This window comes from Lonchura striata, chromosome 24, assembly GCF_046129695.1.
Source record: "Lonchura striata isolate bLonStr1 chromosome 24, bLonStr1.mat, whole genome shotgun sequence".
Taxonomy (NCBI): domain Eukaryota; kingdom Metazoa; phylum Chordata; class Aves; order Passeriformes; family Estrildidae; genus Lonchura; species Lonchura striata.
In genome coordinates this window covers 5207134-5232430 of record NC_134626.1, presented here as the reverse complement: position 1 = coordinate 5232430, position 25297 = coordinate 5207134, and the positions used below count along the sequence as shown (strand labels likewise).

The window sequence follows — 25297 nt, the reverse complement described above, 5'->3', positions numbered from 1 at the left end:
GAATATTGCACTGGGTAATGTACATCAGAACTGTGTCCATTTCTTTTATGAAGCTAATTTTAAATGCTTTCTGATTTCATTACGTTAACATGATGCCTGTTAAAAACAAGTACATGGTGATTAATCAGATTCTGAGGAAAATCAGGTCCTCTCAGGTCTGAAAGCATGTCATTTTAAACCAGCTCTTTTCCTTCTATCAGGGCTAATATTCTCTGGGGTGGCCAGATCAGGTCTAGTCATGTTCTGAGCCGAGGAGGAATGAATGTGTCAGAAATCAGTTATTACTTGCAGAACAAAAGTGTCTCCTTGACAACTGGCCCAGCACATGGGATTTGAAAGCTGACAGAAGCTGAAGGGCTTCCTAGGGTTCCTGCAGGGATCTCGTGCTTTCCCATTTGTACATTACAAAAGAAAAGGTTCTGGGTTTGGAACACATCTGGATGAAGTCTGGGGCATATTCCCATTCCAGTGCACCAGGAATTTGATGCCAGGCAAGAGACACCCTCCAATGCAGTTCAGCAAAGCTCTTCTACAGGCTCTGAAAGTGCAACCAGAGATCAATGTTTGAGAGTGACTGATATTTTAGGACATTTTGGAATACGAACTCTTACTGAATCCATGGGAGACACTCATAGCTTTTGTCCTGCACCTCAAAAAAAGTCACAGCTCTTAAACAGCAGCAGTGGCTGTTCTTCTTCTGCCCTCACTTCTGGAGATTTGTTTTAATTTAATATCCAGCTCTAGTCACAGTGCAGTTAATCCTTGATCATACAGCACTGGTATGTGTTATAAAGAAGCTTTTAGAAGGTATATACTAATTAATTCAAATCAGGACAATAATATATGGGCCATTCACTTAAGAGTTGCACTCGATAGTCCTTGTGAGGTCTCTTCCAGCTCAGAGTATTCTGTGAAATCTGTGAACTAATATGTTAATGTGATTCATAAAGACCAAAGTGAAATATTCATACACCTACAGATGCAATTTGTGTGGGAGGAGCATGCCATTGATAAACTCATCTCAAAACTTGCCAAATTTTCCATTACTGGGAATACCCGGCTAAATTCTAAGACCTGATACCATTTTCTTTACATAACCTCTCTCCAATACTCTCAGCTTAAACACAAAATAGCCTCAAATCTTATTCAGCTAAACCCCAATTTTACAAGGCTTTCAAGCACTTGTAATTCCTCTGAGGTTTTCAGTTCTGTTGGAGAAACGCTGAGGGAAACTCCAGGTTCCAGCAGCAGTGTGGGCTTGCAGAGTTCTCATCCATCCCTTCCTTGGTGCTGCTTCCTCCCTCAACTTCTTCCCATCCCAACTGTCTCCGAACTGAAAGGGGACAGCACAACCAAACAAGAAGAAATCTTCCAAAATATAGACACTGAGGTCTGACTTAGAAAAATGCTGTGAAAATACCGATGGAAAGAACAGTTGAGATTTCAGGGCTGTTGGGTTTTTCTGGAAAGGTCCTTGAAACTCTTCCAAAGTAACTGTCAGATAAACAAGAATACTACATTACATACTAGAGCTGGGGAATTTGTTTCAGTCCTATTATTAACATCTTTTTCAGTTACTTTTATTAGGTTTTGTTGACATTTAACAATGCAGAACGCCTAAGAACCAAGCATCCCTTTCCTGTTCAATCATACCTCAAAATAGATAATCTGTGAACAAACTAAATTAAAATGACAAGGAAAATTTTTAGAGATCAAAGTTTTCTAAAAGAAAACCTAACAAAGATCAAGACATAGGAATCAAAACTTCTTCACTAGAGACTATCAAAACCAGGACTGAAACTTGCTGGCAAAGGCACTATACTGAACCTTGTGTAGGAAAAGCAAATGGCTTTGAGGAAACCAGGCACAGTTTCCCACTCTACTGAGCAGTGAATGAACCCATTCAGCCCCTGCACCCCCTGACTGCTCACATCTGCTGAGGGCTGTTCTCCAACACAAGAAATGCTGTTCAAAGGGGCCAGTCTTTCCAATATTAACTGGATTATACAGTGCAGTCTTTGCAAAACACTGTTAGGCTTTGGAAGTGGATTTTTATTTCATAGGCATTAAATCATAAACTCATAAAAGTCTCTCCTTCTCCCATTTCATTAACACAGCCATTCTCTGCCATTTTGGCTCACCAGAGTAGCAACAGCTCTGAGCCTTGACAGAGCTACCAGTGTGTGAGACTGAGGCAGAGGTGATGCTTCACTGACCAAATACTTTTAAGGTACAGTCAAATACTCAAAGTTAAAGCAAGTAAAAGTGAGGATTTTGAATTTTGCAAGCAGCCAAGAAGGGACTGAAAGCAGAAAGTTAATTTCTCCAGTGATTCAGCCACAGCAAAGTAGCTTTTCAGCCGGCACTTATGAATCTGGACACATCTCTGGGAAGTTGGATTGCAACACTTGAACGCTTCCGGAGAAAAGTCAGTGCTGTTCATCCCTCATAATAACACTAACATGTCCTGGATCATCTGTAACCACTTCATCCCTGCACACAGCTCATTCACATGCTCTTGGCTTTTTCCAGAAGTGCTCCAGGAAGCATTTCAATACACAGCGCCTCCCAGGACTAAGTAGTTCTTGACAACTACTTGAAATTACAAACCGAGTATGGATCCTCTGACCTCCCAGTGCACACTTGAACAGGGATGATCAGTTCTTGACAACTACTTGAAATTACAAACCGAGTATGGATCCTCTGACCTCCCAGTGCACACTTGAACAGGGATGATCTGATGATTAAAGTCTCTCATTGCCTAAAAATTGCTGGCAGTCTTAATTGAAAAAAAAAAAAATATACTTCTGAAACTGCAAATAGAACTGGCACAGCTTTGTGCCCTTATTGACTATTTCTTCAGAGATCAACAAACAACTTTGAGAAAAGAAACATCACTTGAGAAGGAAATGTCACCTAGACATATTTTTAAGTCACATTTAAGGCACAATGGCAGAGCAATGGGGGCAAAGAATGGCAATCAGGATGAATTTACAAGATCATGCCCAAGAGACTTCCATTCCATTAGATTGAGAATTTTCATCTCCATGCTCATCAATCAAGCACAAGACATTGTATTTCCATTTGCATAAACCCTTTTGGGATTTATTTCTTGTCATCTTCACAGCTTCAAATGTTACAGTAGAGAAGTTGCAGATGTGACAACTCAATCTTGTGAAATACAACATTTGCCACCTTGCTTGAAAACGGCTCCAATACATCTCACTCGTAAGCAACAAAACCAGCCTCAAACTGAGTGCAAGACGAAATCCCATCCAGTCTAATTACCAGAGAAGTTTCACATCCTCACAGTCCCAACTAACTTATCTTTCTGAAGATTCTAATCTCAAAAATATGGTTATATATCGCCGCCTACCTCCAAAACCCCGCCACTATGTCTGTGTGCGCAGGCGCTGGGAGCACTTGGTCAGGACACACTGCACACCCTCCACCAGGGCCTGAACCCATGGCACTGCTGCCAACACCTCCATGGCAGCCTGGCCTTGGCCCCAGAATCCCAGGCCTTTGCTGGAATTCTTTTTCTAAACTTGGAATATGGTGGCTACACCATCGGATAATCAGAATGTGTTCTAAGTTATTAATTATGATCAATAATTCAAGCTTTGCATATTACTGTAAGGCAGTTAACAGTGTAAAAAGAGAAAAACAGCCAGCTTTCACAAGCCTTATCAAAAGATGACTTGCTAGACACTCCAAGGCTTTTTTCATTTCTTTTTGATTGTCAAAGTGTAAAATTGGAGTGCCAAGCAGAAGGCAGCGCATGGTACATGGTGCTGCACAAAATCCACAAATTTAGGGTGGAGCACAGAAGCAGGAAAGAAATGAAATCTCACAGCAAAGGGAATGGAAACTACCACACGCAGGTAAAATTGGCATTAAAACTACTAAGGAGATGAAGCCAACTTTGGTGCTTTCACCACAGGTTGGCAGGCAGTGCCACTACCGGGGGGATCAGAACTTGCTGAGTGCCAAATGTGACTCACTGGACACCATGATATAACTGAAAAGAACATCTAACTTAAATTGAGTCAATGCAAAGACTTAAACACCTTGATGATGCACATGAAAGCATCCCAAAAGGCAAAACACCCCAAAGTTCTAACCAATAACTAGCAACACAGAGCATTTCAGAACATCATAGGAGACGAGTACAAAGGTTCCCAGTAATTATTCTCATGTATTCTGTATTCTTTCCTTGTACAATGCATAGAGATGTTGCAGATAGGACATACAGACAGAATACAGTCTGTGTCTGTTTACAGTAATTCCACCCTCAGCTCTCTCTCTAACAGCCCTGTCTCCTTTTGGCCCCTGTCCCCTGGCTCCTCAGGGCCATTGTTCAGCTCCCAGCTCAGCTGCAGCAAAACAGCTCTTAAATGTGCTGTAGAAATGGTAGCATTTTAATGCCAGCACTCAGCATAGCAACCAGCCGCTCTAAATAAATAAATAATGAAGCGTGGTATTCCAACAGATAATATAAATACACCTTCAGCAAATTTCTTGGGTCCAAAGGTCAATCAACTTGTTTGCTCTGACTCCCAGAATGTGTAAATCTCAACATGATGTTTAAACACAAACACAGACAAACATCAAAGTTCAACGCTGACATATTTTACACCTCAGAGTTACATGCCAGAATAGCTCTGTACCACACAGAGAAAACTGTAATGCATGTGTAAGGAAGTGATAAAACCCTATCCTGAACTAAATCAAATTTTTTTTTTTCTTTAAATAGCCTCTCATTCTGTATTTTTCCTCTTCTTTCTTCTCTGTTTATTCTCATTCATCCTCTCACACAGAGAAGTATTTATGCAGCTGTCTAATTTCACCAGTCCTCCCCTTAATTACCAATAACAGGGGAGAAGAAACTTTCCATCCTAAGACTCATTTCAGGGATGTGTGTTTCTGTTTCCCTGACTGAGTCACACATAGGAACACACCTGGGTTTACAAAACCAGGATGTTTTAAGGTAAATCACCAGTTCCTGAGCAAGAGAATGGACCCACCAGTCCACTGGCACTTCTGGGCTGCTGTGCAGACCGGCCACTCTCAGCCTCTCTCCTAAAGGAAATGTGCACATAATCCCACAGCTTCCACTCAAGCTGTGCTCTTCTTGCCAGGTTCTCATTCATTTCCCCCTTGAACAGCTCTGGGCTGTCCAAAAGTGAAATACAAGGCACTTGAGAAGCCCAAGAAATTAATTTCAGGAATGGAAACCCAGCAGGGTGAAAGGGAACACTTCTCCCCACTGTCCCAGAGCCACCTGCCCCTCTCCTCAGGGGTGACACCCTGGAAATGACCCTGATAGATGAGGGCTCCCTGCCCGCCACCCCCATGCCAGGAAGCTACAATGGAAGTGAGCAGTGGTGAGCATTCGCTCAGCTCTCCTTCCCCAGCCACAGCAAACCTGGGCTGAGGCAAAAACCTCTCTGTTGTCAGCACAGGGGGATTCACGAGGGGGATCTGTCCCACAGTTTTCACGGATGGATGGGGAAAGGCAGGACGCGGGGAAGGAGGAGAGGACAACTTCTGAGATGTAACCATGTCACGACTCGGTTGTGCAAGAGGAGCGCTTCTCGCACCTTTTCCGAGCCATCCACCCAGAGGTGGGGCAGCAGGTGGGCGCTCCCGCTCCCTCCATCCCTGCTCACCTTCCTGGCTCCCCTCCTGGCGAACTCCCGGGCCAGGTGCCGGCCGATGCCGCGGCCCCCGCCGGTCACCAGCACGTTCTCCCGGGACAGGTCCCGCAGCTTGGGCGGCAGCAGCAGGCACACGGCGGCTTTCACCACCAGGTACACCACCTGCACCGGGAACAGCAGCAGGGCGCCCAGCCGCTTCCACAGCATCCTCTTCTCCCAGGCAAAGTTCCCTTCCAAAGCTCCACAAAACCACGGTGGCAGGGAAAGAAAAACAATGCCCTTCATGCACCCCCGGATGGGTGACAAGTCTTCAACCCCCTTCCAAAACTTGGGGGCAAGAGCTTCTCTCTCGGACTGGAAAAATCCTTCCCTCCCCCTAAAAAAAAAAAAAAAAAAAAAAATGGGGGTAGGACAAAAGTAGTGCAGAAGACCAAGTCACTCCCCTGGTTCTTGATCCGTGTCCTCTGGGATTGTCAAACGCAGGTAAAACAGCTTCCTTGCTTTTTAACTGGAAAGATTTTTTTTTTTTTTAATTAAGGGAGAGGGAAAAAAAATAAAGAGTAGAATTAAAAGTAATACATCCTTCCGCTGCAAAGACCCACATAAAAATCCAATATCCAAACGAGAGGTTTTTATATTTAGAAAAATAAAATAAAGCAGCCTATGTCTCCAAATTTCAGCCTGCAGTGCCTTCCAGGCAGCTCATTTCTATTCTTAGACTCAGGAAATTGCTTAAATAAGACAGAATTGCCAGGACCTTCTTTTTAAGAAAGGCTCTATTCAGGGTGAGGCTGTTGTTTTTGTTTCAGCATCTATAAATATCTGCAGACGTTCTGTCCTGAGCCGGTCGCAAAGGTCGAGGCGGTCCCTGGCTGTCCGTGCCCCCTCTCCCGGCTTTTCCCGTGGTCACAGCGCAGGAATCGCGCCGTGCCCCGCTCCAGCGCCGCCGCCGCTGCCTATTGCCGTCTGTGCCGCTCGGGGCCGCGGCGCTGGGGAGCTTTTATACCCCATTAATGCTGATTGACAGTCCGAGTGTCGGGGCGATTGCACTTCTGTTCCTGGGAGTGGCTGCGGCTCTGCCCTCCCCCGCCGCCGCTCCGGCTGCGAGCGCGGCTCGGCGGCGGGGCTGGAGGGGCCGGGGGGCCAGCAGGGCTACCGGGGCCAGCGGGGCTACCGGGGCCAGCGGGGCTACCTGGGGCCAGCGGGGCTACCTGGGGCCGTGCTGGGCTACCTGGGGCTGTACTGGGCTACCTGGGGCCAGCGGGGCTACCTGGGGCCGTACTGGGCTACCTGGGGCCGGCTGGGCTACCTGGGGCCAGCGAGGCTACCTGGGGCCAGCGGGGCTACCTGGGGCCAGCGAGGCTACCTGGGGCCAGCGGGGCTACCTGGGGCCAGCGGGGCTACCTGGGGCTGTACTGGGCTACCTGGGGCCAGCGGGGCTACCTGGGGCCGTGCTGGGCTACCTGGGGCTGTACTGGGCTACCTGTGGCCGGCGGGGCTACCTGGGGCTGTACTGGGCTACCTGGGGCTGTACTGGGCTACCTGGGGCTGTACTGGGCTACCGGGGCCAGCGGGGCTACCTGGGACCGTGCTGGGCTACCTGGGGCCGTACTGGGCTACCGGGGTCAGCGGGGCTACCTGGGACCGTGCTGGGCTACCTGGGGCTGTACTGGGCTACCTGGGGCTGTACTGGCTGGGCTACCTGGGGCTGTACTGGGCTACCTGGGGCCGGCAGGGCTACCTGGGGCTGTACTGGGCTACCTGGGGCCGTACTGGGCTACCTGCGGCCAGTGGGGCTACCTCGGGCCAGTGGGGCTACCTGTGGCTAGCTGGGCAACCTGGGGGCATCCTGGGAGACTTGGGGCCAGCAGGGCAACCTGTGGGCAGCGGGGCTACCTGGGGCCGTGCTGGGCTACCTGGGGGCCAGCGGCGTTACCTCGGGCCAGCTGGGCAACTTGGGGGCATCCTGGGCTACCTGGGGCCGTGCTGGGCTACCTGGGGTCATGCTGGGCCACCTGCGGACGTGCTGGGCCACCTGCAGGCACCCCGGTCCAGCTGTGGGCAGCCTGGGCTTGCTGTGGGCACGCTGGACTTGACATGGGCACCTTGGGCCAGCTGCGGGCACCGTGGGCTTGCTGTGGGCATGCTGGACTTGGTGCAAGCACCCTGGGCCAGCTGTGGGCACCCTGGGCCACCCGCTGAGACCCTGGGCTTGCTGTGGGCACGCTGGGTTTGCTGCAGGTTCGCTGGGTCTGCTGTGGGTAACCTGGGCATCCTGCAGGTGCCCTGGGCCTGCTGTGGGCCTGGGGGGCAAACCGTGGGCACACAGGACCAGCTGGAGGCACACAGGGCCAGCTGGAGGCACGCTGGGCTTGCTGCGGGCGTGCTGGGCTCATGCCACGCTGGGCTCATGCCATGCTGGGCTTGCTCCGTGTTGCCCTGGGCTCCCTCACACATGCCATGCTGGGCTCATGCCATGCTGGGCTTGCTCCGTGTTGCCCTGGGCTCCCTCACACATGCCATGCTGGGCTCATGCCATGCTGGGCTTGCTCCATGTTGCCCTGGGCTCTTTCACACATGCCATGCTGGGCCCATGCCATGCTGGGCTTGCTCCGTGTTGCCCTGGGCTCCCTCACACATGGCACGCTGGGCTCATGCCACGCTGGGCTCATGCCACGCTGGGCTTGCTCCGTGTTGCCCTGGGCTCCCTCACACATGCCACGCTGGGCTCATGCCACGCTGGGCTTGCTCCATATTGCCCTGGGCTCCCTCACACATGCCACGCTGGGCTCATGCCATGCTGGGCTTGCTCCGTGTTGCCCTGGGCTCCCTCACACATGGCACGCTGGGCTCATGCCATGCTGGGCTTGCTCCGTGTTGCCCTGGGCTCCCTCACACATGCCACGCTGGGCCCATGGCACGCTGGGCTCTCTGCAGGACCCGAAGTGCTCTGGGTGTCAGCAGCCCCTGCTCCCCCTCACCTGCACCACCCCTGCTCTCACCCGAGCCCGGGGACCAGCGGGTGCAGGAAGAACCAGGCCTCAGGCTGAGTTCAAGGCAGCCATCTGTGCCACAGGGAGCTGCTCGCCCCAAACCAGCTGGTGTGTGCAAGGGCAAAGCTGCTTGCAGCCCTAAATTACCTGCTGAACCCAGCCTAGCTGATAATCATCAATATCTACTACTGCTGGGGCAGTGTTTTTGTGGATAACACAATACCTTATGGATTTTCCATGCGTCGCTGAAAACTGGATATTTAGCAGTGGGCACTGAAAAAGGCAGGCTGTGAATGACAGCGGGAGACTCACCCTTCAAAAAAGACTTCCAAGACAAAATTTCTTCACTCCAAGACAAATTTTTTTTGTCCAGTGATATACTTCATACTCTCTTCATACTTCAAACTCTGCTGTAACAGGGGAGAGGGCAGAGTGTATTACAGCAGCTCCCCCGGGTCCCTGACTGTTTGCACTGTCAAGCATTAGACAGGTAAATTAAAATTTCAGTTACACAGATTAACCTTTTCTGAGAAGGCTTTTTTCTTCATGCCCAGCAGGAGCTGTGGCAGCAATCAGAATTAACCTAAAATGCCAAGCTTTGAGGATATCAAAAGATCTCAAGGATGTCAAATCTCACTGTGTTGTCTTCACAGCTGGGCTGGCAAGAAATTGGGGTTTATATCTGCAGGTATCACTGAGATTCATCAACGAGAATCCAGTCCACAAGGTCACGCAGGTCTGGAGCTGGATGTGCAATCCTGGGAAGCCATCTAGAGGTAAACACTGGAATTAAGGGAAAACTACGCTTAAAAACATGCTCAAACTTCTTCACATCTCTAGTTAATAAATACCACCTCAGTGCACGTTTAAACTTAAGCATCTGTGAAAGAGAGAGGCGAGTTTGGATGCCCAATCCCTTTAAAAATAAACTCACTTTTCTTCTTTGGAATCAAACAGGTATTTTTGAAAGCAGGCGTTCAAAGTGGCCATGTGGGAACAGAGTGTCGAGGGTTTTTTGTTGGGAAAAAGCAGGGCAGCCAAGTTTCTGGTGCCCCCCCCCACATTTAATAGCTATATAACACATAGATTTTTAAAATAAAAAATATGAAAAATACCTAAATCCTTGAATTTCCGCTCTGTTAAAAGTTCCACAAAAGTTTTAAGGGAAGGGAAAAAGGAAATAAAATTGAGAAGAGAAACTTGCCCAGTTTTTACCTTTAACTGGCAGGTTACCTCATATGAAATAAGCCATCACTGCATAATCATAGTGTCAGGAGAGAGGGTTTTGAGGAGAAGATGAAGCATCCTAACTGGAAACTGTCTGTACACATTATCAGAATCAGTGAGTGTTCCCCAACTCCTCTGCATCTGAAACCAGCAGAGAATTTCCATGGCCTGCTGGCAGCATTTAGCACCTTGCTGTGTTTTTACAGTAATTTCTCTAGAAATGCAGCTCGGGGAGGCACCTGGCATTACAATTTTCCTCTCAGTCCAACAGCTCTGGAGGGGAGAGAGAAATTACCCAGAGAATGCAGTGTCTGGCTTAGACAGGAATGACTCAGTGTCTGGACTGGGAACAAATATAACAACTTTCTGGTACGGAAATAAATGTTGAAAATGAAAGGATATGAACTCCATCACAGTATATTTAGTTTTTTTATTTCTGAGTTCAGTCTCTTTGTGCTTAAAGCACCACAGACACATTTAAAACAGAAAACTCAACAGTATTGCAGAGTTAACTTGTTTAGATTTAAAAGAAAATTAATTACTAATGCAAAACATATACAGGTCCTTTGAAACCAGGGGAATGGAATAATCTTGTGAGCATTTATTTCATGTGTCTATTTCCAGCTTGAATAATAATCTAAGTATGTGTTTGAAGAGATTTTTTTACTCATTTTGATTTTGATCTATGTACAAAGTTGCTACCAAATTTGGATTGGGAGTTAAAACCAATTCTAGCTATATAACATTTTCCTAACCTGCTCTTCAAATTTCATTGAAGTATGAACTATTTTACTTCTTTACTGCTTAGATTTACCTTGAAGCAGTGAAAACTATTAGCTGCTACATTGTACAAACCTACAAAAACAAGAAGCAAAAGCAGATTTAGAGTAAAACTGAAGTTGGCACATCTTGCATGTAGTAAATAAAAACTATATGCAAGTTATTTTAAAATTCATGTAATTCAACCAAAAAGTCAAATAGTTTTAAATACTACACATACTATATGTGAGAGCATTAGAACTGTAGAGGTTTTGTCCTTTTTAATTGCAGTTCTGCTCTGAAAAGGGAAAAAAAAAAAAAAGGGAATATTCCAGAATTTCACCTGATTTTTGTACAGCAACCTGATTTTTGTACTGCACTCTTTCTTGGCAAGAGGTCTTTTTGCAAAATGTCACCTTTAGAAAACCATCATGAACTTTTACTCACAAAGTCCATCTCTGTCAGTGGGACTCCCGAAACTACACTTTCATATAGGGCTGACTATTAAAGGTGTTTTCAATACTGCTGGTACAAAGGGACACTCAGCACATATCACAGCTGTTCTCTCTAATTATCACTCCCAAGTTGTCCCAAAGTGAATCCCATCCATGTTTCCACTCAGAAGTCCTAAACCAGTGCCCTGAAACATTCCATAGGCAGGCCTCTTAATTCTGTGAAATTGCATCATCTTCACAATTCACTTTGCATTTTCAGCATTTGTTTTCCTACACAGACTCTCACAACAAAGTATAAACTGAAAAAACAACCAACACAACAATGTTTTTAAAGCCATTTTCATGGCACTTGTAACTGTTTATTCCAGTTTACAAGGGCAAGAAGCAGTCAGGGTGTCTGGCACACAGTGGGATCATTGGGGTGGTCCCATGCAGGGCCAGGAGTTGAACTTCGATGATCCTTGTGGATGTGTTCCAACTTGGGATATTCTGTGATTCTATGTAATGTATTTCAGTGGTAGTTCAAGCCAGTTTTGGCCTCCATTTGTTGGTTTAGATTTCTCAGTTTGTGTAGCTTTTGGACTGTACTTAATTTAGATTTACTCATTCTCAATAAAAGCCATAGAAACTGATTTTTTCTGACTTGTGGTGGCTTGAAGGAAAAAACAGCAGTGAAAAGCACATTTACCTCCAAAACAAGTTGATACACTCTCTCTACACATCACTTACAAGACAAAGCTCCATTTTTTGCAGAAAGATGTTACCTGGATTTGTGAAGAGGCTCAGACAGTGTCTGAATGCTCATAGTTCATGTTACATCTGTATTTATAGGCAGAACTGTGCTTATAGAGCCTTTGCAGCCAAGTTTCTACCAGCCTTGGAAGGCTGTTTGTACAAATGGGGTTGCTAAAGTGCAAGAACTTTTGAAAGGAAAATGAGCTGGAAATTAAAACTGTGCTTGAGGCACGTCTGAAAGCCATTTGGGCTAACAATTCTGTGTTTTCAACTTAAAAAACCCCACTCAGATATATACAATACAAACCTGGGAACACAGAGCAGCAGTTCCACAATAGAAAGGCTGTGTGACTGCAATCTCAAGTAATACAATTTTTTTTTACATCAGTGCAGGGTTTTTGATCATAGATAATCTATCACGATCACAGAATAAAACTTAAAGCTCCGTTAAAAAAGGAAAACTTTTTGCCAAGCTGATCTGGTTTTTGTTAGATGAAGTACTGCTGTCAGATTTGGATAAATCAAGAGCTAAATTTTTGTGCTTCTTGATTTCATTCTTCCCTTGTGTTCACATTTTCCATTTGAAATGTGTCCCAGTGGTTCTGTGATTTCACACTGTCCTTCTATATGCTCTTAAGAGTCTGATACTGTTGCCTTCTAAGTTCTGCCATGGACTAAGCTCAAAGGAACTGGGTTTCTGGTTAACATCCATCCTGACAGCAAAGACTGCATCAGGCCTTTTACAAAAAGCTGCATTTTGATGTCTTAGGGCTTACAACAAAGCAGTGTCACGAGTAAAGATATAAAAATGTCTTACTGAGTAATTCTAAATTCTAGGTAACATCCCTTTGTAGATTCAGCTGTAAAAATAATTGTCTTTATAAGCAGAAGTTTACACAGTACTCACAGGGGCTCTCTAGAATTCAGAGGGATGCAATCTCACCTATGTGGTACTTGCACTTGATGACTTATTTTCATTAGGTAAGAATTTGTCATTTGTTGTAACTGTGCTTGGTTTTCCTCACCTATCTGTGATTAGAAGCCAGATCTCTCAGCATCTGAGGCTGCTTCAAGAGAGAGCAAAGCAAAAATACCCCATGTGAGCAGGAATGGAGTGATCATGTTTGTTAATCTGACTGACTCATTTTACCTTCTCTTCGGTGCCTTTACTCACTCTTAGGCCAGTGAATATTTACCCATTCCTTCTGACTAACTCCTCAGTCCTGACAAAACTTCTAAGACATACAAGGAACAGGGGAAACAGAAGAATGATGTCTTTGAGGCTCTTAAAATTAGAGAAAAGTCCTGAAATACTACTAAACCAACGTGACATCAATTTTGACACAAATTGAACAGCAAGCTAATGCCTGTGACAAGTTTGCACTGGAAACTTGTGAACTAGCTTAGAAAGGAAATCTCAGGATAAAATATTCCCTGAATTCCTTCTAACAATGTCATTTTAAAAGAATTCCTTACATGCAGCTGAAACTTCTTTTCAGAGGGAGAGGTTCACTAATATGTACTGAGGTAAAATAATTCTGGGCCTCTGACTGTCTGAAGTTTCTTCAAACCTGACAGTTTTACAAAGGATGTCAAAAAAAAAAGAGGAATGTTAGGAAGAGAATGGCGGTGTCAAAGGCAAACAATTTTGACTGGGAGGCTAGGATAGGTCAGGTGTATGAATTGATGTGGGGAAATAAGATTACACTAAAATCAATAAACCCCAACCTAGATATTACCTCACAGAATATAAAAGTAGCTTTAATTTTTGCTTTAGTTTATGTTGTTTTGTTTTTTAAAAAACAATCCAGTTACTGTACCCCCACAAGTCTGGATGGAGTAGGGTTGGGGAGGGCTCAGTGAAGTGTCCTACATCTCAGCAGTGGTGTCCTCACTGACAGCTTAGTCAGTTCATTTGCATCAGAATTGGGAAAATGACTGTGATAACAGGGTCCAGGCCTGCTGAGTTAAGCTGATAATTCCATGTTATTATTTAAATGGATTTCATTATCCACCTTTTCTTTCTATCTATCTATCTATCTATCTATCTATCTATCTATCTATCTATCTATCTATCTATCTATCTATACCTATTTATCTATTTATCTATCTTAATTTTAAACCACATCATTTAGTCCTCTGTATTTGCTGACCCCCAACTGAAGTTAAGGATTTGACTGATTCTTTTAAGAATCCAGTCTGGTCACTCATCATCAGGCTTTATCTCTTATGACTCATCTTGTTTACTCATTGCACACAGCAAAATATTTTTTTACCCCACTGACTATTTCACAATGAAGTTCCTTGCTCTTTGCTGTGATGCATATTTTGTATAAGTGGGATTTTTCTAAGCAGATATATTTTGTCTGCTTTTTTAAAGTGTGCAAGAAAACTTAGAAAGGACTCACCTTTTTTCAGTGAAGATCTCTCTGTGGGAGTACACTACAGGTTGGTTAGCCAAATGCAGAATCCTGTGGCTCATAAAAAGGAGTATTTCTTTCCATGGCCATGATTACAAGCTTTTATAAGGGTTTTTAAATGCAGTATTGGGGAGATGAGTGGGGATAAAGAAATGCTTCAGTGTTCAGAGGATAAGCAGAGGTTGTATTGCTTATGTCAAGCTGAGCTAATGCTTGTTTGCTTTTTAATGTTACCCAAATAAATTTTGTCCAGTCACATGGTGGACAGAAATACACAAAATTACACTTGGTGACTCATTCCTGCACTGTCTTCACCTCCTTTGGCACAAGCTCTTGGACACCATATGCTCTGATCACACCTGAATTACAACCATGGATAAGACAGAGTCGTCTTGGAAAACACAGCAAAATATGGAGTTGTAAAGATAACAAAATCTTTTCTTTAGAAAGAATCAGTACAGAGGGTTAGGACCAAAATTCTCCAAGTCAAGGAGAAGTTTCCCTGTGCTAGCACAGCACCATTGCTGAGCCCAGAGCCCCTTGCTGCACGCTCAGGCTGGCAAATAACTGAGAGGTCTATGTGGATCTCCAAAAGCAAAATCCCTTGAGGCTGAGTTCAGAATGCCTGTTGTAACTGTTCTGGCCAGCTGTCTGCCTCAGCAAGTGAGCAGAGGGAAAGATCAGCACTATGCAAAAAGCCTTGGAGTCATCCTTCACACCTATTCCAAGAGCAGAACCACTACAATTGCTGACCATGGAGACTGGAGTCCAGCACGGCCACTCTTCTACAGGCTCTGAGACACTCACTGCTACACTTCCTAAACATCCCAGAGAGCTTTTCAGGCCCATAAAGCAGACAAAAAATAAACCCATTTGCAATTTTGTAGGCCACAAAAGAAAGGTGTTTCCTGGAAGTGACTGTGCTGTGTGTGAGTTTGACTCATACCAAGTGCAGTTGTCACAGCAGGATGTTTGCAGGCTCCCAGCACCTGTCAGCCCTGCCTAAAGGGAAAAGGCAGGGGGAATTTGATATGCAAATGACTTCTCTGAGGAATCAGTCTGGAGGATATAAATACTGACAGATTCAGATCAAACAGTGCTTAATCATTCCCAAAGAACAATGGAATCCTATTATATTCTGGTTTTAATAGCAGGAATTTTAGTTGCTTTTGTATTGCTGGTTCTAGTTGCAACTGATCATAATTTCTTCAAGGGAGAGATTCCTTCTGATGTTGACCAGCCAGCAAAACTCCGCCTTTATCACCATATATACACTCTGATAGAAATTCTGGTGAGTTTATCTGGGATACTGGGATTTTCAGAAAAGGAAAGACCTGAGTCTGAAGATATCCATCTAAATACTGCAACTACATGTAATGGGAAGCACACAGATTTAAAGGCCAAAGGTTGATTTGGTTTCTATTGCCATATATAAAGCAGCCAGGACGAGGTGAGTTCTTTCAATACTGAGCTATCCATTCTTATGCTGCAATTGTGTATCTTCATAATGAAATGACTGGTCCTGTGGATGACAGGAGGGCTGTTCATCATTTATATGAATAATAATAACCCAAATTGCTATGTCTAAATGCACTTTGATGTATCTAAGGCAATTTCCTAAATTCGGAGCTATTTGCAGTAATTTTCTTACCCTTGTTTCTGTTCTTATTCTGCAGTGAGTGAATTACAGAGCCCTAGTTAAATACCATAGAATCAGGTAGGTTGGAAGACACCTCCAGAAGTTATCTAATTGAACCTCCTGCCAAAGCAGGTTTAGGCCTGTTATCATCTATTTCTAAGTACCTGTAAGCCAGACTCACACTGCTGTGGGCTTTGCCATTCCAGAAAGAAACAGCTTTTTGCCCAAAAAGCTCTCAAAGTAGGCAATAGGAGTCTGTAGGAGCAGCCTAAGACCTGTCAAGTCTGGCATGTAACATGTCAAAAGACAGCCTGCAGGAAAATCAGAGTGGTTTCTTTGATGTTTGTATAAAGCTCAACTCAATTCTCTAATCCTCAATTATACAGAAAGAGCATGGGAACTTGGGCCCTCATCCTGAGAGGTGATTTGGGCCATTACAATCCATTAAAGACTTCAGTGAGTTGCTTGAACTTACACAGCAACCAAATCTAGTGGTTGTCCCTGATTCTCCAGTGTTACTTTTCTGCCTTGTCTGCCATAAAAAAAGAGGCTGCTCTCTTTGCATATCTCACACTGCTCTTTGTGTTATGTTATATATAAACTTAATATGACAGTAACATTATACTACTAGGACAATGTTGTTAAATTCTCTAATTTCGCTATTTGGTAGGTGAAAAGATTCTTTCAGGTGATACTTTTAACCCATTTATACAGCTTTTAAGTGTCTGTTATGGAATAAGTGCATATGCTCTCTTCACTGATAACACGTTTCCTGAACTTCAGCAGCCTTGTTCTGAATAGTTGTTAAGATGCATTTCACCACTTGCTATGCATTGAATCAATCCACTCACCTATTTTTCTTTCCAAAGCTGTTAGGCATCTACTGGTACTTTGGGTGCATTCCTGGTTTATGTTTTTGCTCCAAGGAGCAGCCCTCACAGGCTTTTTTTCAAGTGCACAATGCTTTGTGTATGACACGTGTGCAATTAACTTATCCTGCTCATCCTGATGAATGCTGTTCTTCCTGTGCCATGGAGCTGTGCCACCCCTGTGCCTGTACTGTATGCTCCTGGGAAAACCTCTTTTTCCACAATACAAGACAGTCTTTTCCTCTCTTCTTCCTACTTGCAATGTCTTAGAAAAGCTGCAGCACCAGGTGAGTGTGAACCTTCAACCAGAAGGTGCAATAAATGATGCTCCTGCCGCATCTCCCGTCATGAAGAGATCAGTGACCATGTAAAATGGAAGAGATGAGAGGAAACCTCCTGACTTTTGTTTTAAACTACTCAGATCTCTGTTCAGACTAACTGCATATTGCAGTGTGATATGAAGCTTTTTATTGTGGTTGGAAAAGCACACTTCAGAGTGACTGGCAGAAAGACTCTCTGATGTAGTCCTGAAGTCCATGAAGCTCAAATTGACTTTTGCTGCTTTTGGTATGTGATTTTGTAATTATTTTAAAGTAAAAATCTGGTCCCCATATGATCTTCCACATAAAAAGCCAGTTTGTGTCAGAATTTAGGTGTTCCAGCAAGTAGTTTTTTGAAGACCATGTTTCACAAGAAAAGCTGACATGCTCTTTTTCATACACATATTAACATTTTAGGACCTGGTTTATGCAATGCATTTCACCTACTAACACTGATCACATCTGTCTAGAAACAGTAAAATCTTTTATGCTTTGAATGTATTGCTATAGGTTCTGAAGTATTTTCTATTAAGTTTCTCGATGGAGTACATACCAAATTCCCTCTTCTCCTTAATGATGGTGTTTTCCCTGAATTTGGAGATGCCTCTGTGATGTCAGGAACTCCTAAGACAAGGCAAGGAAAGAGCATATTTAGATAGAATGCTTTGATAACAAGTTTATAATTTATATTGCTGTCATCTGAAAGCCCTAAGAAACCTCAAGGATGTTAGAAAATTCAAATAAGATTAAATGGCAACTCTGCCAACTTCAAACATTCCAAAACCTAAACTCTGACAGAAGGACTGATGTAAGAGTCACGAGAGTTTTGAAAATTGCTGTTTGGAGAAGATTAGATTCGCCCTGTGGTTTCTGCCACTATTGCACTGGGTTTTACAGTAGTTTTCCACTTTGCCATGATACCTTAAAATGTGCTTTTTCAAATGCAAGGCAGTAACTGTGGCTAGCCATTTGTCTCTTAAACTACCCCAAGCACTCCTGGCATTGGTGGCAGAGCTTATGAAAAAACTCCGGATAATCTCTGGATCCCCATCTTTATTTCTAACTGATTTGCTCCCTCTTCTATGCCTCATGGTGATTTCTTTTATTGCTCTTCACCCAACTTGTGTGTTGCTGACTGGTTTAGATTATTAGGAAGGAGGAATCTGTGATACACAGGTTGAAAAATACAATTTACACAAGCAGAGCTGGTCTTCAGTTTGTAAGGAATTTATACAGAGACTTCTGTGGCTAAGAGACAACAACACAATTTGCAAATGGCTTGTGATGACTGTGATCATTACAGAAGAATGAATAGCAGTAGTCCAGAACAGCATTTAGGTCACTATGTAATAGGAAGGGAAATGTTCTAGCAGGAAATACATCCATTACAACATGTGTTCAAAGGAGGATTTCAGTGTGATCTTTACACTGTCTTAATCAGCAGTTGACCAGCCTTGGATAAGGCCATTTAAGAAACCTTCCTTCTCTTCAGAATATTTTCTTTTTTGCTGATTAGATGTAAAAACTGACTGCAGGGTCATTCATGAGTAGCTGTGAGGTCTTGCAAAAGGCAGTGGTTTCACTGATGGAGGAGGAGGTAAGATTCAGAACCATTTGCATCAGTTCCTCACCTGGGCCAGCAGTGATCACAGTAATGATCACAAACACAATGGTTTTCTTACAGCTTGTGCTCATGGCCCCATGGCAGGGAGGTGATGGAGATGACCCATTAAATCAGCCAGTCCTGCCCACAGACTGGCCTGGGTTTTTTTCTCCCCAGTATGATAATCCTGTCATGAGAGGAACAGTTTCATCTCACCTAACCTTAAATATTTTAACTGAGGCATCTGAAGTACAGTTTATCCTGGAGATGAAGGTACCTCCAGAGCATGATTTAACACACCCAGAATTGGAACCATCCCCAAGAAATGCCTCTTTCTCTTTGCTCGTTAGGAAAGGAGCCTCAGGCCTCCCAGCTTCAACACCTGAGCAAATGCCTGTTCTTACTTGTGGTAAATCCAGATCACAGGAACTAGAAGGTATTTATATAAAACATTTAATGGAACAAGTATTACAACATTCTTCCTGCAATCATGAAGATGTAAACGTTCATGTTCTTAACCAAAATCCCAAAGGCAGTTATTTGTGGGAATTGTAAAAACCAGCAAATAACCAACCCAATTATGCTAAAGACAGTGTAGGAGAAAGTAGCTTGTGGCCTTTACAAAGTGGGAAGACTTGTATTCCCTATAGTAATTTCTCATTTTTCCTGTTTTATCTATCTAGGCAAAGAATTTAAACCGCTTGGGTCTGGTGGAGGAGCACACCCTTATCAGGCTGATCACGGACGGACTCCCAGCGTGCTGGGACTCCCAGCTCTTCATTAAGGATTTGCATTTTGATGGGGTGCCCGTGAGGATTTACCTCCCAAAGGAACCATCTGCAAGCAAACGGAGAGGAGTCATCTTCATACACGGAGGATGTGGCATTTTCGGGAGCTTCAGTAAGGAACTGAAAGAAAAAATGCGACTATTTAGCTTTTTTAACTGCCCCTGTTTTTAAAAACTCCTGACCTTAAGAAGTCACTGAAGCTTAGTTTGAGAGACTGGAGATAGAAAGCACTCAGTGTTTCTTTTTATTTTTTTAAACTCTCTAATCTGCACTTACTTAAATTATTTTAAAAGTATTTAAATTATTTTTAATAGGATATAGCACTCTTTATCATAGAACCATTAAGGTCATGAAATGGTTTGGGTGGAAGTGACCTTCCACCCAAATCTTCTTCCACCTCCTGCCATGGGCAGGGACACCTTCCACTATCCCAGGTTGCTCCAAGCCCCATCAATCCTGGCCTTGGACACTTTCAGGGATGGGACAGCCACAGCTTCTCTGGGCACCCTATGCCTGGGCCTCACCACACTCATAATAAAAATATGTTCTTTACATGGAAACAAATTCTATCCTCTTTCAGTTTAAAACCACTGCCCATTCTCTAATAGTAATAATCATAATAATTCCTTATTTTACACACAGATCAATGAGCTGTCTAAATGTATGAATTACACAGCAAGTCCTGATGACCAAAAGTCTAGATTATTTTTATCCTAAAGAAAATCTGGGTACTCACTAAACAAGTAAGGAGCTGACAAGATAGTGTTGTAATATGTAATGAAAATATAAGGGAAAATACTGACTGAAGTTATCTAAGATATTAATTACATCAACAACATTTGTGCTTCAGGAACTTATGAAAGGATCTGCAGGTACATAGCCAGGAAATCTGATTCAGTGGTTGTGTCTGTTGGGTAAGTGAAATTCAACCTGTGCTAATCTCAGAATTAGAGAACTCTGCTGCTTACCCCCTGCTTCCCACACACCCCTGAACTTAAATTTCTTTGAATATAAGAAAAGAAACTGAGCTCTAGTGCTGTCTTCCCCACATTGCTGTTATGTGTATGGAATGGCAATGGAAATACCTGAGCCAGGGTTAGAGTTACAGGTTTGTTCATTGTACATCACCATTACCACAGAAATCCTTACCTTTGATAATAAGAAATTATAAGCCAAGTATCAGATTTTAATATTTTAAAATTTTATTATATTAAAATATATTACATATTTTAATATTTGATATTTTTATTTAAAATAATCTGGGATGATTTTAAAGAGTAAATAATGAGTCTAAAATTTAGTATTTTTTAAAACCAGCATGGGCCGCTGTTTCCTACAAAGATGTTTTGATTATGGAAAATACATGATGGTATAAAGAAACCTTAATTTCCAATAAATTCTTCCATGAAGAAGTTTGTTATTAAAGGATTTTTTTTTTTTTTTAATTTGGAGGAATTGGTTTTGAGAAGCAAAGGAAGGAAATGTTGTTCTGATATGCTTCTGTCATAGCAGGGGTAATAATTAGCATTGACTCCACGATTGGAGAAGGCTGATCAATCACTTTATTGTACCATATTATATTATACTATTCTATTCTATACTCTATTAAGAAAACACTCATTGCTCTTGCAAACAGCCCAATACAGACAGACCAGACTGGTTAATTGAAATCCAAACACCATCACCAGTGGCCACTTAAGAAATCACCCTTTGGTAAACAAATCTCCACAACACATTGCACATGTGCACAACAACAGGTGCAGCAAGTGGAGATAAGAATTGCTTATCATTCTTTTTTCTGATCTTCTCACAGCTTCTCAGGGAAATCCTGGGAGAGGTCTCTCTTTCTGTTCAGAGGATATGTGATTACCACATGCTTCAGCATGTAAAAACTTTAAACGAGATATAATTAATGACGTAATTAATATTGGTTTGGGGGGAGTTTTTGCATGGGATATATTTCAGATGAGACACTCAGAATGTGTAACACCTTTTCTACTTCTCAGGTATCATTTAGCACCCGAGCAGAAGTATCCAGCCCAAACTCTGGAATGTCTCTCTGCTACCCTGCACTTCCTGAAAACTGCAGAGACCTACGGGGTGGACCCCGCTCGGATTATTGTTTGTGGGGACAGTGTAGGGGGCACATTCACTGCCACTGTTTGCCAAGAGCTAGGGCACAGGACAGATATCCCAAAGATTCGTGCCCAGGTCCTGATCTATCCATTTCTCCAAGCATTGACCTTCAATCTGCCATCTCACCAGAAAAATTCTGCTGTTGCCTTCCTGACCCAGGAGCGCACAGTCAGATTTCTTCTCAAATACCTGAATAAGGATTGCTCCCTGAAGGAACCAATTCTGGCTGGTTCTCATGTTCCTGAGAGTATAAATTCGAAATATAGGAAATGGATAAATCCAGATCTTATCCCGGACGCGTTTAAACTGGGCTATAAACCACCACTCCCCGCTTTGTTTTCACCTCGAGTCCACCAAGAAGTGCAAGAACTGTTTGAGCCCTGGGTCTCCCCGCTGCTGGCAGAGGATGCTGTTGTTTGTGGTGTCCCTGACACCTGTATTGTCACCTGTGAGCATGATGTGCTCAGGGATGAAGGGCTGTTGTACAAGAAACGCTTAGAGGACAACAACGTACGCGTGACGTGGCACCACGTGGAAAAAGGCTTTCACAGTGCACTGGGATTTTTTGGATATGGTATCTTCTCTTTCCCATCATCAAGCACTATAATGAACTATGCTATAGACTTTATAAAAGGCTATTAAATCATTTTCTTGCATACAGTGCACTGGTGTTTAGAAAGAGTGTTGTGGCAAGCACATTTCTCTCCCTCTCAAGATTTTTCATACAGGTGCACAGAGAGAAATGAAAGAGAAAATAATTTCTATTTCTGCTCCTTTGTTTTCCTATGTGGAATGTGCTTAGACAATTGTTTACCTAAAGTGAGTGCTTGGTTGGATTCTGGTGAGGATTGTTTGAGCCTGATGGCCAGTCCAACCCACCTGGGGCTGGACTCTCCAGAGAGGGTCACGAGTTGTGTGAGAGTTAGAGAAAGTAGTATGTAGTTTTAGTATCCTCCTTTTATATAGTATATTAATGTATTTTAGCGTATTTATAATAAAGAAATAATTCAGCCTTCTGAATTGAGTCAGACATTGTCATTTCTTCCCATTGGGTTTGCCTGCATTTACAATAGAGTGTGATTCAATTAAGTATTTACAAGCTATCTGGCCATTAGAGTCAAGGCAAGAACTTATGACATTAGCATGGTCTGCTGAATTCTGATTTTTACTTGCTATTACTTAGGAACGTGATATTTAGAGGTTCTTTGTAAGCTTGCTTTAATGCTCTCTTCTTGCTTTGTAAAAATTTTTGTTGTCTTCATATGTCAAAGAATAAAAACTCATAGTAACAAAAAAAGTATTCTAAATGTGTAAGTTAAAATCCCATGCAGTGTGTGAATAATTAGCCATGTGCACACACTAGTGCCCCCAAAATCAGCATGGCAATACCTCTGGGGCATGGAGATTCCTTCCCTACTTCAGGGATGAATAATTACCATCAGAGTGTCTGTACAGACAAACAAGAGCTTTGCATTTATGTTTAAAATCTGAAGGAAGGAATTGGGTGTACTTACAGACCTGATTTTAAAGGGAAATGGGGGACAGGCAGGTTGGTACAGTTCATATGGTGCATGAGATGGGTACCAGGAGGTACCTGAGACTGCAACAGAGATGAAGTGAGGGAGAACTGCTCCAAAATAACTGAATATCCTCTAAATTATATTCTATAAAGTTCCTTTCTAAGCAGCATTTGGTTGTATTCAGCTTACCTGGCTTTTGGGGAGAAAGGATGTAAGTAGCATGGAACTTGCCAAATAATTTCTATGGATACCCAAAGCCAAAGAAACATCTGAGGTGAATTGTTATCTTGCTGCAATTGTCATATTGCTTATTAGGAGAGATCCACCCTTGCTAAACACAGATGCCAAAAATAATTGCCATTACATAACATACATACATAACAAAATAGCTTGGCACAAAATGCCTAGGAATTGTAAAATGTTTAATTGTTGTGCAACCACCTTGCTTGTATAAAATCCGTGGAAAGAGGTTAGTACATGTCTACTCTCTGCCAGGCAAGCTGTGAGTAGGAAGAATACCGTGGGCTTATTAATGTTCCATGTTGTCACCATGTTAATGAACGCTGCTGACAGGTGAGCTGCTTCACATCTCTGCAGCAACAAGTCACTGCTCAAAGGTTCCCATTCTCCAGTCCCTCTCAGCAAAATGATTTTACATTTCTTCATACTCTGTTGACACAAAAGGGAGTTTATTTGTTTCATTTTTCCTGTTGCAGGCAATTTGCTCTTCAAGCAAAGAAGTGCTTCCAGGGGTAACTAATGTGATAGTTCCAAATGTTCATTTCTTTGAGGACTTCAGGATCTGCTTTGATTATGAAGACAAAGGTTGGGTTACCAGCTCACACATTAGTAGCTAAAGCTGAGCCAACAGTCTGTATCTGCTATAAAAGCATTGCAAGAAGTTGAATGATATTGGACAAGTTGGAGAATGTTGGCAAGTTCCAGAACTAGGGAGGTCTGTACAGTTCCACCTTGTATTTTTTAAGTTATGAGATGGTCACAGACAAGCTCATGCTATTTTACACACAGTTCAGTGCAGCATTATACTTCTTGTCAGTTCAGCCACTCAATACTTGTTTTCTCCCCGTTATCAGTCTCTGGAATTATGCCTCATTTATGGGTCAATGTCCAAACTTGACACTGGTCTACTCCTGAGCTTTATCCATTGGTCTTTAATTTACTATGAATAATAACAAATTTAGCTTTATAATATGGCAGCAGCATTATTAGTTCTCTTGAACATGCAGTTCTCTTTAATTATGGATTATAACCATTGAGTGCAGATGGGTAAGCAGAGAACAGCAAGTGCTGAAATAATGTATTCTTTTTTAATCATGACTCCCAGATTTTCTAAATCTTAAGAAATCACATTATCTGTCTCTATGGAACTTCCTATAGTTTAATTAATTACAGATCAGCTTTGTGTCTTGCATTGCTAAGACAGAAAGTTTGAAGACCTTCTTAGAGTCACCAAAGCATAACATTTTCATGTACAAATTAAAAAAAAAAATCACTATGAAACATAATGACAGTCAGTGCCACCTACAGAATTATGAACACCAAAGTCATTCCTTAAGGAATTATGCAGCCAGAGAGCGAGGACTGCAAGCCCAGCTCCTGTTCAAGTTCAGGCTTCCAGCACCAGATGGTTCTCCTGCTCTGCAGAACCCAAAAGGAGCTTCTTGGGTTGCACAACACTCTCTCTGGAATGTTTCCCAGTATCCCAGTACAGGCTTCCATTTACAGTGACTTCTATTGCCAGGGAATGTTTTACATCTACTACACCTGGCTCAGTCTTTCCCCTGGCATGTGCACCCGTATCACAGAAAAAGAACAAAGAATGACAAGATTTCAGGCCCAGACATTAAGTTTTCACTGGAAATTAGTAAGAGAGGGAGTCCCTGGTGTAGGAGAAAACAGGGCTTTGGCCTGGTCTATCCCCTGTTTTATCTCACAGGAGCAGAGACAAGGTAAAAAAATTATCAGAGGCTAAAAAGAGCATTTATTTGAAAGATTATGTAGGGAATGGTTTTCTCCATCCTGAGCCCCAAGCTTGTGAATTGCTGAGACTAAGTTTACACAGCATGGCCAAAGGAAAAAGCACATGATTATTTCAGAACCAACTAGTTTGTTTCTTTGACAGCTTCCAGCACATCCAGTCTTTGTGTGTAGC

General features: G+C 43.1%; 2 protein-coding genes across 2 annotated transcripts in view; one reads left to right on the top strand and one right to left on the bottom strand.

The window, feature by feature from the left end:
* Nucleotides 1-6666, bottom strand: part of DHRS3 (dehydrogenase/reductase 3) — a 28467-nt gene extending 21801 nt beyond the window's left edge. Inside the window, exons 1-2 of the mRNA XM_021542046.3 lie at nucleotides 6418-6666; nucleotides 5673-6036 (exon numbers count right to left, since the gene is read on the bottom strand). Of these exons, the coding sequence (XP_021397721.2) occupies nucleotides 5673-5945 (273 nt within the window). The 5' untranslated portion in view covers nucleotides 5946-6036; nucleotides 6418-6666. The remainder of the gene's footprint in view (nucleotides 1-5672; nucleotides 6037-6417) is intronic.
* An 8608-nt stretch (nucleotides 6667-15274) lies between these two features.
* LOC110476776 (arylacetamide deacetylase-like 4) lies at nucleotides 15275-22246 on the top strand. The gene is made up of 4 exons (XM_077788244.1): nucleotides 15275-15540; nucleotides 19364-19580; nucleotides 20319-20382; nucleotides 21475-22246. The coding sequence occupies exons 1-4, from the start codon at nucleotides 15370-15372 to the stop codon at nucleotides 22244-22246; spliced, it is 1224 nt and encodes a 407-aa protein (XP_077644370.1). The 5' UTR covers nucleotides 15275-15369.
* The last annotated feature ends 3051 nt before the right edge of the window (nucleotides 22247-25297 follow it).